This window comes from Canis lupus, chromosome 1 (genome assembly GCF_048164855.1).
Source record: "Canis lupus baileyi chromosome 1, mCanLup2.hap1, whole genome shotgun sequence".
In the NCBI taxonomy this organism is placed as follows: Eukaryota; Metazoa; Chordata; class Mammalia; order Carnivora; family Canidae; genus Canis; species Canis lupus.
Genome location: NC_132838.1, coordinates 101,576,528 through 101,595,400, shown reverse-complemented (window position 1 = coordinate 101,595,400; position 18,873 = coordinate 101,576,528). Strand labels below are relative to the sequence as shown.

At 43.9% G+C, this 18,873-nt stretch overlaps 2 protein-coding genes across 3 annotated transcripts in view; one reads left to right on the top strand and one right to left on the bottom strand.

Moving 5' to 3' along the window:
* The window catches only part of ZSCAN4 (zinc finger and SCAN domain containing 4), a 94,059-nt gene that overhangs the window by 46,466 nt on the left and 28,720 nt on the right, over positions 1–18,873 (top strand). Inside the window, exons 2-4 of the mRNA XM_072826213.1 lie at positions 6,775–6,967; positions 7,182–7,303; positions 8,828–13,593. The gene's annotated coding sequence lies outside the window, so the exon portion shown is untranslated. The remainder of the gene's footprint in view (positions 1–6,774; positions 6,968–7,181; positions 7,304–8,827; positions 13,594–18,873) is intronic.
* LOC140633455 (zinc finger protein 550-like) lies at positions 20–13,425 on the bottom strand. 2 transcript variants are annotated; one of them, XM_072826093.1, is made up of 5 exons: positions 13,236–13,425; positions 12,457–12,533; positions 10,983–11,109; positions 8,785–8,880; positions 20–7,869 (listed from the first exon to the last, which is right to left on the bottom strand). In XM_072826093.1, the coding sequence occupies exons 3-5, from the start codon at positions 11,014–11,016 to the stop codon at positions 6,854–6,856; spliced, it is 1,146 nt and encodes a 381-aa protein (XP_072682194.1). In that variant the 5' UTR covers positions 11,017–11,109; positions 12,457–12,533; positions 13,236–13,425; the 3' UTR covers positions 20–6,853. The 2 variants fall into 2 exon arrangements, with proteins under 2 accessions (XP_072682194.1, XP_072682097.1); XM_072825996.1 differs by lacking the exon at positions 12,457–12,533 and having other exon boundaries at positions 13,236–13,410.

Here is an 18,873-nt window from a genome sequence, read left to right as displayed (position 1 = left end):
CAAATTTGACATTACAACATTTTTATTAAGATTTCTTTATTTTGAGAGCAGGAGCGAAAGCCCATGCAGAGGGAAGGGAGAGAGAAATTTAAGCCATCTCAGTACAGTGCACAGAACCCCACACTAGAGTTCAATTCCAAGCCCCTGAGATCATGACCTGAGCCAAAACCAAGAGTCTGATGCTTAACCAGCTGAGTCACCCAGGGATCCCAATGTCACAGCATTTTTGGACAAATATGTTACCCTTATATTTCTGTATCTCCTTTGTTGATGAAAACCCTGGTTCCAATTACACAAATACATGTACCTAATTAATTTCAATATTTAACAATAATATGACGATTCACAAAATTTTAAGACCTTTGCAGGTATTTCTACCTTCATATATCACTAGTGGCATATAGTCAAAACTTCGGGGTTTTTATTGTGTTGTTGGAAGTATTACTCCTTTGTATGGAAGCTATACATTTATTGTGCAATCAAGTTTACATACTTTTTTTTTGCCTTTGAATTTTATGGGTTTTCAGTTCCTTTTAACATTGTTTAGTAATTATGTAAAATATTTATATTTGTTCAAAAACCAAACGTATAACATCAGGTCAATTCATATCTAGTGTCTATTTCTGTCCTTCAACCGTGATCAGAGACTCTTGTAAGAAGTCACAGTGGCTCACCCTTAAACAGTTTTCTAAAGTGACTGAATATATAAATATACATGTACACATACACAAATATATGTGTGCATATGCATTTCTTTACATTTTTCTAAGTTAAAAAATCTGGATATAATACAGAGTATACAGAATTTTTACTTTTTTTCACCTAACAAAATATTTCCTATTTTATTATTTCACATATACCATTTAGAGATGTCTCTCATCCCATTTTAGCACTGTAGTTACTACATAAATTATGATAAATTTCCCAATTAATGTACATTACACTGTTTTTAGTCTTCAGATTTTATAAAATGTGCTTCAGTGAAGACCCTGAACAACTAGGGCACAACTAGGACAGATCTTTTTAAAATTTTTTGTTATATTTTTTTAATGGAGTTGATTTGCCAACATATAGCATAACACTCAGTGCTCATCCCATCAAATGCCCCCCTCAGTGCCCATCACCCAGTCACCCCATCCCCCCACCCACCTCCCTTTCCATTACCCCTTGTTCATTTCCCAGAATTAGGAGTCTCTAATGTTCTGTCACTCTCACTGATATTTCCCACTCATTTTCTCTCCTTTCCCCCTTTATTCCCTTTCACTATTTTTTATATTCCCCAAATGAGTGAGACCATATAATGTTTGTCCTTCTCCGATTGACTTCCAGCAAGCTGGAAGGAGCTCCCTTGGGCCCAACCTGGGAAGACTTGAGCATCACAATGAATGGCCCACTTACATACTTAAGTGTCCATTATTCCATATTAATGTAAATTTTTATTTTTTAAAGATTTTATTTATTCATTCATGAGAGACAGAGAGAGAGAGGCAGAGACACAGACGGAGAGAGAAGCAGGCCACATGCAGGGAGCCCAACGTGGGACTTGATCCCAGGACTCCACGATCATGCCCTGGGCCGAAGGCAGGTGCTAAACCACTGAGCCACCCAGGGATCCCCATATTGATGTAAATTAATAAAAAATGAGTGAACACACAATCTATTGGGAAACTTACTTCCAAAGTAGAATGCCAAATAATTAATGTGGGATTTGAAAATCATCAGTGGTGACTAAAATAATGGGGTGGAATATGGATGTGGATCAGTATAATCAATAGTTTTGAAACATCTTCTGAATAATTATATACTAAAAATAAAGGGAAATAAAATAACAGGCCCATCATGGAATTGTTTATGTTAAGTTACAGTTTGGATCTCCCAAAAATGGAATCATAAACATCAGGATTTCCTGATTAGTACTACTCAGGTACTTTGCCTGATGGACTCCAGCCATCTCCTGAAGGAAAGTGCCCTTGTATAAACCAACCCACTTTTTGCCAAGAATGACTTCTTTGTCCCCACTTCCTTCTCCTTTATTTTTTTAAGATTTTTATTTATTTATTCATGAGAAACAGAGAGAGAGACAGAGACAGAGAGACAGGGACAGAGAGAGACAGACAGACAGACAGACAGAGACATAAGCAGGCTCCGTGCCGGGAGCCCGACCCGTCTCCAGGATCACGCCCTGGGTGGAAGGCGGCGCTAAACCGCTGAGCCACCCGGGATGCCCATCCTTTATACAAGTATTTCATTTTGTAAAGCTCCTTGGAGTTCCCTTCTGCTAGATTAGATGCTGCCTGATTTGAATCATTTTTTGCTCAAATAAACTTAAAAATGTTACAAAAATAAAGGGAAATAGTAATTCTTAAGTCAAGATCACAAACTTACAGAAAGTGACTGAAGTTACTCTATCCATATTGGTAAGTATGGACACCAAGTGCCTCCTGATATGAAGTACTATGAAAGATACAGTATCACTTCTGTGATTTCAGTGTAAAAGCAAAATATCATCAAGAATCAGAGAAACAAAAGGAAATTCCACAAAATACATGACCTGTCACATCCAAGGAACACAAATAGTGATGAACTGTTTCATTAAAGAAGTGGAGAGCAATGACAACCAAATTCCCCATGCCATTCTGGGGGGAATGTCATAAAGACATGAAGGGACAACATTAGGACAAATGGTAATATTTGAACATGCACTGTGGATTACATAATAGTATTTTACCAATGTTGAATTTCCTAATTATGATATTCTAACATAAAATGTGCCCTTAGGAAACATGCACTGGAGCATTCACTTGTACAGAGGCAATATATTTCCCAAAGTTAAATTGTTCAGAAACAATGCACATGCACATGTATGTATGTGGGGAGAGATAAAACAAAAGATGCAGAACAAACTATTGTTTAATTGGGCAGATTTTATACAAAAGTTATCTTGCACTATCTTGCACTTACTCTAAGTTTAAAACTGAAAACTTTAAAAATTCAAAAATCAATATGCTTGACAGCTTCATACAAAATGGTATGTATCATAATCAACTCAGATGATGCATAAAATGTAATTTGATGTTAATTCACATTCTTGCCTTTTTTTAAAAAAAAAGCATAGAACAGATTTTCCTTAAACATCCAAAAAATTCTGCAACACATGCCATATGTATGATGTTAATATTTCACCCAAGATCAGAGACAAAAGAAAAATAATTGGGATCGCCTAGCCTTCAACATTACTCTATAGGCACTATCTAGTGCTATATGGCAAGAAATGTATTCATATATGCATTAGAAAGGAAGAAATAAATAAATTTGCCTCTTTAAATACATGCCAGAACACATCATCTACACCAGTCCTAAGGTGAACAGTCTTAATGTTGGGACTCCTCCCTGTCCTCTGTTTTTCTTCACCGCTGTCCTGCTTTTCTCTTTTCCTCAGAACCTACTCCTTCTAACATGCTATGGAAGTTAGGAATATTGCTGTTTCCTCACCCAGAATGTAAATTATACAAGGGTGAAATTCTTCTGGTGTTTTGTGCATCTCCTATATCTACAAAAGTCCAAGACTCACATAAGATATACAATAAATGATTCCTTGGGAGCACTAAATATCACTTTAATTTCCTTATCCATTTGTAAGAATTCACTCTGCTATTTATCCCAACTTTACTATTTCACTACCACTCTCCCTTCTGTAACAATATCCTGAGTGCTCTCAAGAATGGAGAAGAATCCTATTTTAAGAGACAAATTTTTAAAGATTTTATTTATTTATTCATGAGAGACAGAGAAAGAGGCATTGGCAGAAGGATAAGCAGGCTCCGTGCAGGAAGCCCGATGTGGGACTCAGTCCCAGGACTCCAGGATCATGCCCTGAGCCAAAGGCCAACACCCAACCACTGAGCCACCTAGGTGTTCCTGGAGTCAAAATTTTCAAGGTGATTAAGAATCCAGCAAAGCCATGTGCTCACCTTCCTTCTCTTTTTAGATTTCAGTGTACTCTGCTCACCTACACTGGCATTAAGGTCCCTCCCTGCTCATGGACAGGACTCCTGGCTCAATCACCTGGGTGCCCCACGTTCCACAGTATGCCCAGAACACAAAAAGTGGTCATGTGGATGAAGGATGGAGGTCTCTACTGAACACACCATGTATATAGTAGGTCCACTGAACACGTTAAATGAGGACTGTATGGACCTTGAAGTTGAGGGAACAAACTCTCAGATTTTCTTCACATAGTGGAAAATGCTTTGGGACAACTGGGGTCAGTGTCCCAGGCATGCAAAGGAAAATCCTTTGATGAAAACCAAGATGTTTACAGAGGGGTTTCTCCAACTCTCTTGAACCCAAGGTTCAGCCACAAGTACAGACACAGCTACAGTACACACCACCCTCCAGAGACAGGATGGAAGAGGGTGGGTCTATGAGTCAACTCTCCTTTCCAAACAACAGAAAACTATGCACACTATCCAAACAAAAACTAGGGTTCTTACTAACTCATCAAGAAGTGCAGTCATACTATGTGCGCCACAGAAAAGGCACATGCCCACTATGTAATGTGTACTGTATGTAGTCTTTTATTTTTTTAATTTTTAAAAAAGATTTTATTTATTTACTCATGAGAGACACAGAGAGAAAGAGGCAGAGACAGGCAGAGAGAGAAGAAGGCTCCATGAAGGAAGCCCAATGTGGGACTCAATCTCAGGATTCTGGGATCATACCTTGAGCCAAAGGCTAACGCTCAACTGCTGAGCCACCCAGGTGTCTCTGTATGTAGTCTTTTAAAAGGTGCTAAGGAAAGTTCCAAGTGAGGAAATGATCATTTTATATTTTCCTGTACATTATTTAACCCATTAACATTATCTTGTGTACCTTGAAAACTAGTCTTGAAGGAATATCCACAGGATGAATTTCAAACAACCACATCCAATGCCAGCACCCAGGGAATACTAAGTCCACGGTGGCAACTGTGAAGCCAACACAAATCCAACACCTGCATGTACACAATTGGACTCTTCTGTTCAAATCTCTGGCACTTTATTTTGTAACAAAACTTCACACAACCAGTTGTAAGATCAGACCATGAGAATAGTCTGTTTGTTTTTCTGGGCTTACCATGAATTTGCCTCAGCAGAGTGTTTTTCTTCCATGGTTTTAGCTATAATTCAACCCCTAGAAAGCTGTGGAGAGGGACTGGGGAATGCCCAGTCTCTGACACAGGATTAATGAACTTGTGAACCCCCAGGAACAGGAAGGCATTAGGCCCCAACAGAGGAGGCCACACTCATACTATCAGGGGAAGATACAGAAAAAAACCAAGCAGAATGGAATCAAGAAAAAGTGAGGGAGGGAGAACATCAGGCATTTAAAAGCTACACGAACAAGGAGTTTTACTTATAAATATCAAACCCGGGGCTCAGCGGTTTAGCGCCTGCCTTCGGCCCAGGGCGCGATCCTGGAGTCCCGGGATTGAGTCCCGTGTCAGGCTCCCGGCATGGAGCCTGCTTCTCCCTCTGCCTGTGTCTCTGCCTCTCTCTCTCTCTCTCTCTCTCTCTCTATGTCTATCATGAATAAGTAAAAAATTAAAAAAAAAATCAAACCTTTCAACAGTCTCAATGGATCATGTTTTAATGTGGCTGTTGTACATGGATCCTTCTCTCCTCAGACAGCATCAGAGGCAAATGGTATATGTTATTTTCAAAATTCTAACTTCTTCTAAGTTCAAGTATCTTATGACTCAGCCTTCACTTTCCTCACAAAGAATGATGCTCCTTGTGGGTACAGATGTGTGGAACAAGCCTTGCAGCAAACGTCTAGAGAGCTGCCCTCACTGTCCAAGCTTCCTGACACAGGATAGCAGTGAACACACATTAAAAACAAAGGGCTGACACCCTTTCTCTCAAACATTCCCCCACCAAAAAAATAAAACTGATGAAAAACTGTAATAAGTTTGGCAGGGAAATCTGAAAGTTTGTGAAGACATTTGTTTTTTTCCATTTATAGTTTAGGTTTCCATCTCTTTCTTTTTATTTTTTTTAAAATAATGCTGATGGGCAGCCCAGGTGGCTCAGCAGTTTAGCGCCACCTTTGGCCCAGGTCCTAATCCTGGAGACCCGGGATCGAGTCCCATGTCGGGCTCCCTGCATGGAGCCTGCTTCTCCCTCTGTCTGTGTCTCTGCCTCTCTCTCTGTCTCTCATGAATGAATAAATAAAATCTTAAAAAAAATAAAATAAAAATAATGCTGAGATGGCTTTCTAAGTGTCAACCAAGGGGCAGACCTGTGGTTGGAGGTCTTTGTAAGTGCACAGTACCCACTGTCCATTTCCTATATCCTCCTCATGGGCATAATAAGGCCCACACAGCGTCCCATTCCATCTGACTCTTAACAGTTAAGTGCTGACCTAAGTTTTCTCACAGCACTGGCAATGATGTGACTCCTGTTGGTTATGAATTCTCAGATGGCAGGTAAGATTCTTCTGGCTAAAACCTCTTCAATAGTTGTGTTCAGAATGTGTTTCCTCAGAGCTTTCTCTGATGTTGACAGAGGTGGACTCACAGGTGATCTGCCTTCTCGAAATTCTCTCTGGTATGAATCCAATGATGAGTGGGGGCAGAGCAGTGGCTAGAGGCTTTCTCATGCTCACTACATTCACAGGCTTCATCTCCAGTGTGACAACTCATGTGTTTGAAAAGCCAACCAAAAAAACCTCTCCGACATTCTTTAAACTGAAAAGGTTTTTTGTTTTTGTTTTGTTTTTTTTTTCTTCCTTCAGTGTGGATCCCCTTATGAAGGACAAAAGAGTAGCAGTGGGTGAAGGCCTTTCTGCATCCACAGCACTGAGAGGGCTTCTTTCAAGTATGAACCCGCTGGTGCTGCAGGAGGTGTGACCTGCGTTTGAAGGCCTTCCCACACTCGAGGCACTTATATGGCGTCTCCCCCGTGTGGATGACAGAGTGCTGAATGAGGTATGTGCTCCGGTGAAAGGCTTTCCCACACTGGGCACACTCATAGGGCTTCTCCCCGGTGTGAATCCGCTGGTGCTGCATGAGTTCTGAGCTGCATCTGAAGGCCTTCCCACACTCCATGCAATCGTAGGGCTTTTCTCCAGTGTGGATGATATAGTGCTGAATCAGATGTGCTCTGTTGCTGAATGATTTCTCACATTCTTTGCACTCAAAGGGTTTTTCTCCAGTGTGGGTCCTGTTATGCCGAATAAAAGTTGAGCGGTGGGTGAAGGCCTTTCGACACTGACTGCACTCGTAGGGCTTCTCTCCAGTGTGAATTGGATGGTGTTGCATGAGGTAAGACCTGCGTTTGAAGGCCTTCCCACACTCCATGCACTTGTATGGTTTCTCCCCAGTGTGAATGAGGTAGTGCCGAATAAGGGTTGAGCTCTGGCTAAAGGCTTTCCCACATGCGTTACATTCATAGGGTTTCATGCCAGTATGAACCCGCTGATGTCGAACGAGGTACCACTTCCGGTTAAAACCTTTCCCACACTGCTTGCATTTGTAGAGATTATTCCCTGCATGAATCATATGGCCTTTACTTGGTCCCTGTGGATCACATTCATGGAGAACATGTCCCTGAGAGACTCTCTCCTGTAATATCCTGGAGTGCAGACTATCATCTGTCCCCAAACCATCATTTTCAAGGCTCATTCTCTCAAGATGGGTCTCCTTTTGAGCATCTGTCCCAGGTCTCAATTGACCATTTCTGGCATTCAAAAGCCCTTCCCAACCTCTGGCATGCGCCAACCTGGAGTCCCCTGAAGATCCCTGAGTCAGGCTTCCCTGGAGCAAAGCTCCCTCAGACAAAACCAGTGGAGAAGTGCTTGGGTTCCTGATCTGAAGTTTTGTGTCGTCACCTGCAGAGAAGCCAACACAGAGGGGGACTTTTACTGCTCAATACAGAAGAAACAAACTCAACACTTCAGTGGCAAAGTGAGGGTGAAACAGCATATCTCTGGGACTGCTGCATTCTGCAGCTCTATAACCTGGGTTCCCAAGGACTGTCTATGGTCCTTATACCCTTGACACCATTAAAGGGAAAATCCAAAGAGCAGGCTGGACCAGGGGACCGAGGATCTAGAGTAGAGACCCCTTCTCACAGTCCAGAGGAGAGAAGGGAGAACACTTTTGATAACACTTGTCTGTGGGGTATTTGCTTTAAGAATTGATATCTCTTGGTGTTAGGAGAGCACATAGAAGTAGCTCTATGGAATGAAAGAAAAGCATTCATCTTCCTAGAGGAGGTGTCCCAAGAGCTAGGTCCTAATAGAGAATCAGAGTTGCCAGATAAAGAAAGAAGAAAGGAGCACTGGGTTGGAATGGAAGGAGCAGCCATGGGTAGAGTCACTCTTGGACAGTACTGAATGGTTAAAGGAAGAAAGGGCCCCACATGCCTAGTAATGCCAACACTGAAGGAAGTAAAAGGAAGAGAATTAAGACTGAGGAAGATGGAAGGAGACACTCAGGGACAAATATGGTAGAAAAGACAAGCTTCTGCTCTGCTGAGAGGCACTATGTGGTGGTTAAGAGGCCTCCAGAGCCAGAAAGCCATTGTTCTGTCCCACCTCTACCAAGTGAGTGATCCTGGATAGGTTACTTTCTTCTTCAAGGCCTGATTCCTCATCTGAGAGATCAGGAGACTCCATTTCATTCATGTTCTCCATGAATGTAACCAGGAGGACACAAAGAGTTTCACACAGAAGTTCAGAGGCACTGGTCTCTTGCATGCTGAAGGCTCCCATGACCCCACCTGACCAGTTGTCTGCTCCTACCTGAGCAGGTACTATGTGAGAGGCCTCTCTTTCCTTTCCATAGCTCCTGCCCACACTCCAGTAGATGGGTCAACTCTGGTTTGGGGACCGGATGCCCTGTTGATGGAGAAGGAAACAGGTCATGGTGTATGAGAAGAAGGCAACATCTCCATCCCATCTGGGACTTCATAGCAGGGACAAGACCTGAATGAAGCTGTGAAGAAAACGCTGATCTGCAACCTGGAAAGCAAGCGCACAAATCCCATCCTTGGGCTGCAACTGCCATAGAGGGTAGCGCTGTCTGCACAACACCAATGTCCCTGAACCTCATCAGTACAAGCCAATCCTACTCAGGGGCATAACACTTTCACACACAGCTGAGAGCCTGGGAATGGGAGCCCCTCCTTCCAGAAAGGATTCTGTAATTAATTTAAGTCACTGTTCTTAAACACCCTGTGCTTCAGAACCACTTAAGGATGCTTGATTCCAACCTCAAACCAAAAGATACCAAACTGCTTGGGGTGAGGCCTAGCCATGATATTTCTGAGCTCTCCCTAGGGAATTCTGTCTTTCAGAGAGAACTGAAAACTGCCAGGGGAAGAAATCGGGGAATGGCATCTCTGATCACTGGTAATCTGAGGCAAACAGGTAACCAGAACTGAAGACAAAGCCTTTGTTCCAACGTGAGGGGAGGCTGAATGAGGGGGCTGTTTCCTCAGTCCCGGCTTTAGCACCTCATAGGCCCACAAGGGTGACGAGCAGAGAGAACCTTACATCGCTAAAGACAGAACTATGTGGCTGCTACCTTCACCCAGGGGGCCAGCCCCACCCTGGGGCTTCTCATGAGGGGAGATGGGGAATCTCCTTCAGGGGAAGCCAGGTTTAGCTGCTGTCACGTGCAGCCAGATACATCTCAACAGAGACAGGTGGGTTCTGTACAGAAGTCTAGTGATTGAGGCCCCAGGACCCACTGAAGTCTCAACTGGAAAATTCTGATCCTCAGCCCCGGACTCACTGGGACAGGTCTCGGTAATGGTCGCCAGTGTGTGCTACCTGCCTGGCACCAAGTTCAGGGAGGGGCAATAGAAATGTGAGCCAGACCCTCCTCTGGCTCTTCCAGGAGTGGAGCTCACTGTCACCTCAGGGCCTTTTCATGTACTGGTTCCTCCAGTAAACTAAAACCCCTCCTCCACTTCCCCTCCAAGCTTCAAGTCTCAGTTCTAATGTCACTTCCAGAGATGCCTTTTCTGAAGCAACCATGAAGTACCCATGATGGGTTATGACCACCTGGCTACATATTCCTAAGTTCCCTTAATTTTTCTATGTATGACTCATCACAATTCATTTAAGATTGACATCTGCCTTCCCATCTGAACTCAGAGTGACTGGTGCCATTGTCACTGATGGCTTCTCTTTAAACATACCCACTTTTAATTTTTGTTACATATTTTGTTATAAAAGGGAACTCTGTTTTGCTCTGGCAAATGAGAAAAGTCAGGTTCACTTTCCACAAGTGGCAGGTTACCATCAAAACACAACAAGGAAATCAAAGTAATGCCAGTAGAGTCCTAGCAAGTTCATGTAGAGAGCTCAGATTGTGAGCTAGAGGCTGTTCCTTCTATTGAAGAGAAAAATTGGACACAATTAGGGCACATGAAATACTCATAACTGTTCTGAGACTTTCTCTTGACACCAATCAGCATTCCAGGCTGAAAAGGTAAAAGGACTGGCTTTCTCAAGGTGTCCACTCCTAGCATTCTGTGACATTCCCATGTACCTTCTAAAGCAGCTCCTGCCCCAGTGCAGGACTGTGACCCAGGCCTCAGGAGAACAGGTGATGTACATGGAGATACCAAGGGTCTCTTTACAGAGACTATTGTTTAGGAAGATCCTTGAGGGGCACTGATGACAAATGCCATATAGGGATCTGCCAGACTCTCTCCTGAGAACAGCCCTGCTACTGGATCCTGGGATGTCTGACCCAACCAGGCTCCTGTGGAATCTGGAATGTGGACTTCAGATTGAAGCCTGAATGTGCTGGGTATTGGGGTGAGGGTTCGTGTTCAGAAGTTGTTTCTGTCCCAATGATCCTGGATGAGAAGGAGCCAGAAAACTGTAGGATCTTTGGGGAGGAGGGAAGATGGCTCCTATGACCTTCTTGATCAGCTGGAAATCAAGAAGGCTGGCTTGACCCATAGGGATGAGAGATGAACCCTTACCCAGTGAGACCAGAAGCCCATAGGTCTCCAGCATCACCTCCTGGTACAGGGCCTTCTGGTCCAGGTCCAGCTGCCCCCACTCTTCCCGAGTGAAGGTCACAGCCACATCCTTGAAGGTCACCAAAACCTGGAAAGCCAAACAGAGGTAATGAGGTTGGCCTCATGCAGCTGGGTGGGGTCAGACCCAGTCTCTGGTGAAGGTGCAGAGACCCAGGCCTGAATCACCAAAGCCTCCTGAAGGCCGAGCTCTGAGCTGGGCTCAAGGGAGAGGGAGATGCAACCTTTGACACAATGCAATTATGGCTGAGAGAAACTTCCCCTGGGAAAGCCACTGTGATGACAGACAGTAGCACTCCTCTGATAACTGTGGGGGCAGGCAGTACGTCATCAGGGACATTAGAGGAACAGGGAAAATGTTTATGATGATAATTTCCAACAATGAGAACAGCAGCAATGGTAGCTGAGTCTCCCTGGTCCTCCCCCATGCCCGCCCCCAGCTAAGGGCTTCCCACACAGAGGAAGGTGGCTAGTGACTAGAAGTCCCTAGTTCTGGAGCCAGACTCCCAGGGACTGAATCAAGATTCTTGACTCTGACACTTGTAGGCTGTGATCACGAGGAGGACATCATATCACTTCTCCAAGCCTTGATTTACACATCAATACAATAATCATCCCCATTTCACCAGGCAGTTCTGAGAACTAAAGACAAAACGCTCACAGTGCAAACAGCGGAGTACCTGGCCTGGTATGTGCTCAACATATTTTGTGACTTTTATTAATCCTCCCACAGCCCACAAGGTGAATGCCACCATCACCTCCATGTCACAGCCAGCAGCCTGAGGCTCGGGCAGCTCTAGAAAGTCACCCACAATCTCACATTTAAGGAGTTAAGACAGGATCTGAACATCCAGCAAAAGATGACAGAATTACCAGAAAACAGGCAGGTAAGGGCCCAAAGCATCTTTTTTTTGTTTGTTTGTTTATTCATGAGACACACACAGAGAGAGGTAAGAGACACAGGCAGAGGGAGAAGCAGGCTCCATGCAGGGAGCCCCATGTGGGAGTCCATCCGGGAACTCCAGGATCATACTCTGAGCTGAAGACAGACATGCTCAACCGCTGAGCCACCTAGGCATCCCCCCACAGCATCTTAATTAGAAATAAAGCAACCAGGAAAGGCTAGTCTCAGCGGTGACACTGATGTACAGGAGGAGTGCAGAGAGACAGCCCTGCAGGGACGTGGGGACAGGGCCTGGGGCAAAGGCTGCAAAATGGGAAGGACTCTGGCAAATTCAGCATCACCCAGCTGGGTGCAGTGAGCAAGGGAAGAAAGGAAGAGGAGCACCGAGGTAAGTCCAGGGGCAGATGGAGTAGAGCTTGGGGCCCACGGAGGGGTCTGTGTGCATTTAACAGAAGTATGATGGGAGTCCCTGAAGGGGAGGCCCATTCACTCATTCAGCCATTTATTGAATACCTTTTACAAGCCCAGGCCAACTAGGTCTCAGCATAGGGCAGCCACAGGTGCTCACGATCCAGGGCTGGAAACAGATCCTAAACAAGCAACTAAAATCAGCAAGACAATGTCAGAGGGCCCTAAAGAATCCAAAGACAAGAAAACAGAGCAAGGGGACTAAAGAGATTGTAGTCCCCATAGGGCAAGACGGAAGGCGTCTCGCAGTATGGCACCACTAACTGAATGTCTTAAACAGGAAAGCAGATTCACTACTGTCAGGGGAAAGCCAGTTCCACTTACTCTAACTGGAAGGATAAACTGCTTGGCCTAACTGGCTCCCAGCCTGCCCTTCCAACCGTTTCTGCCCCAGCACAGCGGCAATTCCAAAAACCGCTCCTGTCTCTCTTCCACCCCAGCCCTCAGAGGCCAGGAGGGCGCAAGGCTCAGGTTCCCGCTGGGGTGAGCCAAGACAGACGGGCATCCTCGAGCAAAGAGCTCCCAGAGCGAGGCTCCCGGGACCCGCTGGACACCAGGGGATGCACATCATCCCCGGATCCTTCTAGTTCCCTCAACCTAGGACGAGAACTATCAACACCCAGTGCAGCAGGGGGACACTTGCGAGGTCACGGCCTCGGGAAGGGTCGCCTACACAAGTCACGCCGTCCCTTCCACACGGCATCCCCCCCGGCTGCCAGAGACCGGCGCTACCCCCACGTGCCTCCGACCTGCCTTCGGAGAAACAGCGGCCGGGAGGCCAGGCGCGGGGTCACAGGGCACCGCCATCCCGAACGGCCACTCACCTGCGCGGGGTGCACGGGCACCGCCATCGGGCCGCACGAGGGCGCTGGGGGGCTGTCGCAGGGTTAGCCGGCTCTCCCCCTCCGGTCCCACGGAGAGGCGGGAGGAGCGCGCTGCCACCGTTCCCCTCTCCCGCCCGACAAGCGGAAGCTCACAGTCGGCTAGCACCTACCCACCACGTCACAAACACACGCCCACCCGCGACGCTGGAAGTCCCGCCCCGCCAGCGGGGCCGGCAACGCCCCTTACTGTGGCACAGCTTCCCGGGTAATGTAGTGTTTGTCCTGACTCCGGCCCGCGGAGGATTGCTACACTCTTTCCAGGAGCGAAGAGGGCATTGTCCAAGGACAGGGGCGCTGGGTAAGGGTGTGCAGAAGATCCGAAGAAGAGGGCGGCATCGGATACTCCTAAAGGGATGCACCCACATTTTTGGGAGGAGGAATGCGCCCAAATTGCGTTTTCTATGTCTTTTTATTTTTTTAAAGATTTTATTTATTTATTCATGAGAGACAGAGAGAGAGGCAGAGTCACAGGCAGAGGGAGAAGCAGGCTCCCTCGGGGGAGCCCGATGTGGGACCCGATTCCGGGCCTCCAGGATCACGCCCTGGGCCGAAGGCGGCGCTAAACCGCTGAGCCACCCAGGCTACCCTGTGTCTTTTTATTTTGTAAGTGCCTGATGGAGCTAGTGTTGTAATTTTTTTTTAAGATTTTATTTATTTATTTATTTATTTATTTATTTATTTATTCATGAGAGACAGAGAGAGAGAGGCGGAGACACAGGCAGAGGGAGAAGTAGGCTCCATGCAGGAGCCCGACGTGGGACTCGATCCCTGGACCCCAGGACCCCAGGATCACAACCTGAGCTGAAGGCAGGCGCTAAACCGCTGAGCCACCCAGGGATCCCCTAGTGTTGTAAATTTTTAAAACCACATTCTCTTGTTGCTTCAACATCCTACATACAGGCTGAGAGCCCACGTGACCAGGTACACCAGTATGATAATAAGGCTAGTTCCCTATACCAATTCCTTTCCTTGTCCTTCCCTGTGATCTAGTGACATTCCACTGCATTAATGAAATTCCTGTGTCTGTGTACTCCCCCTTGACTCCCAATAATGATACTTGCCTCTCTGGGATCTCCACCTGCTTGGTTGAGTCAATTCCCTGGCTCCATCTGGCTTCTTGTATGGGGTGTGGTGCCTCCCTCTTCTAGGAGCTGTGAATGTAATAAATCCTTTAATTTCATATATCACTGAGCAGCCTTGTAAAGTGTTGCTTAAAGACTCCACAGGGGGACTTATTCCCGCATTCACTATATGGGGGAGTAACACATGATATATTTTATCATAGTGTCCCTTAGATACAAGTACCTTCATTCACAGCTTTGAACTAATAAACATTATCTTGTTGCTCTTCAAATACACTCAGACTGAAGTTTTAGAGTCAACTTTGTGAGTTTCAGTATGTCCACTGAGGGTAAGGAGAGGAAAGACTTCACATAAGCAGCCATTACTGGGATATTGGGGAGGAAAATGTTGTGTGTCCCTGAAACAGGTAGGGAATAGTGAAAATTTTGTTTTCTATAAACTTTTAAATAAGTTTATGAAGCTCCTTCAGATTTTATGTGGAATATATAGATTTAATTTACCTAAAATGAGAGAGGTTGACACAAATTATAATTTTAAGCTTATCATTATCCAAGTATCCTTATATTTATTCTGCCTTTTCCATTTTTAAAAAATGTATTCCCAAAATGTAAGGCAATATATTATAGATTCCATCCAGCAGAACAGGAACCCAAAGAAAACCTGAATGTACACACTGCAATGTTAGTCCTATAATGCTTGCTTTCAATAGTTGGCAACCAACAAATATTATTTCTCTTCAACTACATGTTGATCAAAGCTTCACAATCAATTTTGTAGGCTTTGGTATGTGCAATCAAGGGACAAAGAAGAAAGAATTCAGCTAGGGTCATGACATGGGAAATGAATGAGGAATGGCAAAAGGAAACAGGGTGCCTGGGTGGCTCAATCGGTTAAGCATCCAACTCTTGATTTCCTCTCAGTTCATGATCTCAGGTTGTGAGATTGAGCCCCATGTTGGGTTCCACACTGGGCATGGAACCTGCTTAAGATTTTCTCTCTCCTTCTGCCCATACCTCTACATGTATACATCTCAGTATTCCAACCCCAGCAATCCTATCTGTTCCCCACCCCCAAATATATTTCTAACTGAATTTCCTAACACAAATACTGCTATGATCTGAATGTTTGTGTCCCCCTCAATTCATATGTTGAAAACCTAATGCCTAATGTGATGGTATTAGGAGATGGGACCTTTGGGAGGTGACTAAGTCATGAGAGCTCTGCCTTAAAATGGAACTAGTGCCCTTATAAAAGATATCCTTGCCCCTTCCACCATGTGAGGACACAGCAAGAAGGCTGTCAGCGAACCAGAAAGTGGGCTCTCACTAGATGCCAAATCTGCCAGGACCTTAATCTTGGACTTCCAGCCTCCAGAACTGTGAGAGATAAATTTCTGTTGTTTATAAGCCACTCAGTCTGTGGTATTTCCTTATAGCAGACCTAACAAACTAAGACAGATACAATTCATTTTGAAATCTTAGACTTATCTGAAAAGAAGAGCCACTTGCCAAATTTTTTTCCTGCTGTGATAGTGGCTACTATGAAAACAATCTGAGCACGTGTGCAAAGGGGACATCTTATCCCTGAGATAAATTTTTTTGGGCACCTGGGTGGCTCAGTGGGTTGAGCATCCAACTCTTGGTTTTGACTAGGGTCATGATTTCAGGGTCCGGTGCAGTGGGGAGTCTGCTTGAGGATTCTCTCTCCCTCTTTCTCTGCCCCCCCACTCATATGTTCTCTTTACCTAAAATAAATAAATAAACAAACAAACAAACCACCTAATTCTCTCTCCCCCTCTGCCCCTCCACTAAACTCCTTCCTCACACTTGTTCTGTCTCTCTAAAAAAACAAAACAAAAAACATTTTGTTATTATTTGAGGGTGATGTTCGTGATCCAAATAACTATTCTTCCCTTTTCTATACAGACTTATTTTGAGTTAACCGAATAGAAGACTGTGGACATTTCTTTGTACTTCATTAGAATTTCTAGCTAATAAATGCTATTAAATAGCATATGCTGCTATTATGCTATTATAAATATCATATATATTATATATATTATAAATGCATAAATAGCAATAGAAGTAGGATACAAATGTGTTTCAATGGTGCATGAAATAATCAACTACCCAATAATGATCACTGCATGCTGACAGTGTATAAGATGCATGGTGAATTGGTATTGGATAGAAAATGCTAATAATATTAGGACTCATCACAAAAGAGACACGCCCATGCATCATAGCTGACTTACTTGAGGCAGTCACAATTTCTCAGCACTGTGTGTAGAGTATTATGGCCAAAGGCTGACCTGGATTTCAAACTTGTTTGGATGGCAAGACTATTAACTGAAATTGAGAATGTTGGAATATGAGCTCAAGGTGCATTTGAGGCATTCAACTGGAGACATTGGATTGAGGATATAGGATGGCATTTGGAATAGACTCAGGATCTTAGCTGAGGCTGGATATGGGCACTTCTGGCTGGCTAGGCAGCCTGGAAGGATGATCGTTAAGGGTGAGGCCACAACTTGGCAGGGAAGCCAATCCATTTACTTGATGGCTGCAGCTGCCTCTGCAGTCAGAGGTGAAATAGACATTGCTAAATATCATATTCGTATTTAGAGGACACAAAGGTCAGGGAGACACAGTGCAAGGGAATACCTTTGAATCGGATAGACAAAGAGGAGGACGAATAAATAGATGGAGAATGTGGAAGAGGGTGGGATACAGACTATTATACAGATGGTAATTTCAAGGAGAAGAAATATCTTTTTTCTTGAATCATGAAGACAGTCTACAAGGAAATGTATATTATTGTTATGATTAATACTATTGCAAGAATAAAAAAATACTATTGCATGAATAATTCTAAAATTATTTTGTCTGATATAAGGGTTGCTAACCTGGCTTTATATCCACTCTTATTTGCATGGCAAATGCTTTTTCATCCCTTCACTTTTAATCTGGAGGTATCTTTAGATCTGAAGAATCTTTTATAGGGAGCATATAGACAACTCTTGCTTTTTTATACATTCTGTCACCCTACTTTTGATTGAAACATTTAGTCCATTTACATTCAAAGTAATTATTGATAGGTATGTACTTACTCTCATTTGGTACTTGTTTTATGGTTGTTTTGTTTTTCTCTGTTCCTTTCTTCTCTTGCTCTCTTCTCTTGTCGTTTGTTGGCTTTTGGTGATATACTTGGATCTCTTTCTCTTTACTTCTTGCATATGTACTATCAATTTTTTTAAAAGATTTTATTTATTCATTCATGAGAGACACAGAGAGAGAGAGAGAGAGAGGCGCAGAGACACAGGCAGAGGGAGAAGCAGGCTCCATGCAAGGAGCCTGATGTGGGACTCGATCCTGGGTCTCCAGGATCACACCCCGGGCTGCAGGCGGCGCTAAACCGCTGCGCCACCTGGGCTGCCCTGTACTACCAGTTTTTTATTGTGGCTACCATTAGGTTTATACATAACATCTTATGCATATAGCAGTCTAAATTAAGTTGATGGTCACAATGTGAACCCATTCTTCTTGTTTCAGGTGTATGGTGTCATACATCTTTTATTTTGTGAATCCCTTGACTGGTTTTTATAGACATATTTAATTTTACCGCTTTTGTGCTTCCTACTTTTCTTACTCTTGCTTCTTTCCTTTCTACCCAAAGAATCACCTTTAACATTTCTTGTAAGGCTGGTTTAGTGGTGATGAATTCCTTTAACTTTTGTTTGTCTGGGAAACTCTTTATCTGTCCTTCTATTCTGAATTATAGCTTTGTTTGGTAGACTATTCTTAGTGCAGGTTTTTCTTTCAGTACTTTGAATATATCATGCCACCCCCTTCTGACCTGCAAAGCTTCTGCTAAAAACAACTGATAGCCTTATGGGGGTTTTTATTGTATGTAACTGTTTTCTTTTCTCTTGTTGTTTTTAAAATTCTTCATAACTACTTTCTGTCATTTTAATTACTATGTGTTATGGTGTATATCTCCTTGGGGTGATTTTGTTTGGTGGGGTCTTTCTTTGCCTCCTGGATCTGGATTTGTTTCTTTCCCCAAATTCAGGATCCCTGACAAATCCAAAATACAGCAAATTATGACAAATGACTAAGCAACTTCGACAAACAGATAGTCTAAGAATTAGAAAATGATGTGGTTTTAAGTGAGTAGGGAACAGACCCATCTACTAAGTCATATATATCCATTTTGGATCTGATTCCCTTAAAGAACAGTTTAGGAAAATTGAAAGAATAGAGCACTGACATATGAAATCCCAAATATATTTTTTTCTGTTTTATTTGACAGAGAAAGAGAGCACAAGCAAGCAAAATGGTAGGCAGAGGGAGAGGGAGAAGCAGATTCCAGCATAGCAGAGAGCTTGATATGGGACTCAATTCCAGGACCCTGGAATTCATGACCTGAGCTAAAGGCAGATGCTTAACCAATTGAGTCACCCAGGGCCCTACTCCAAATATTTTGTTTGAAAAAA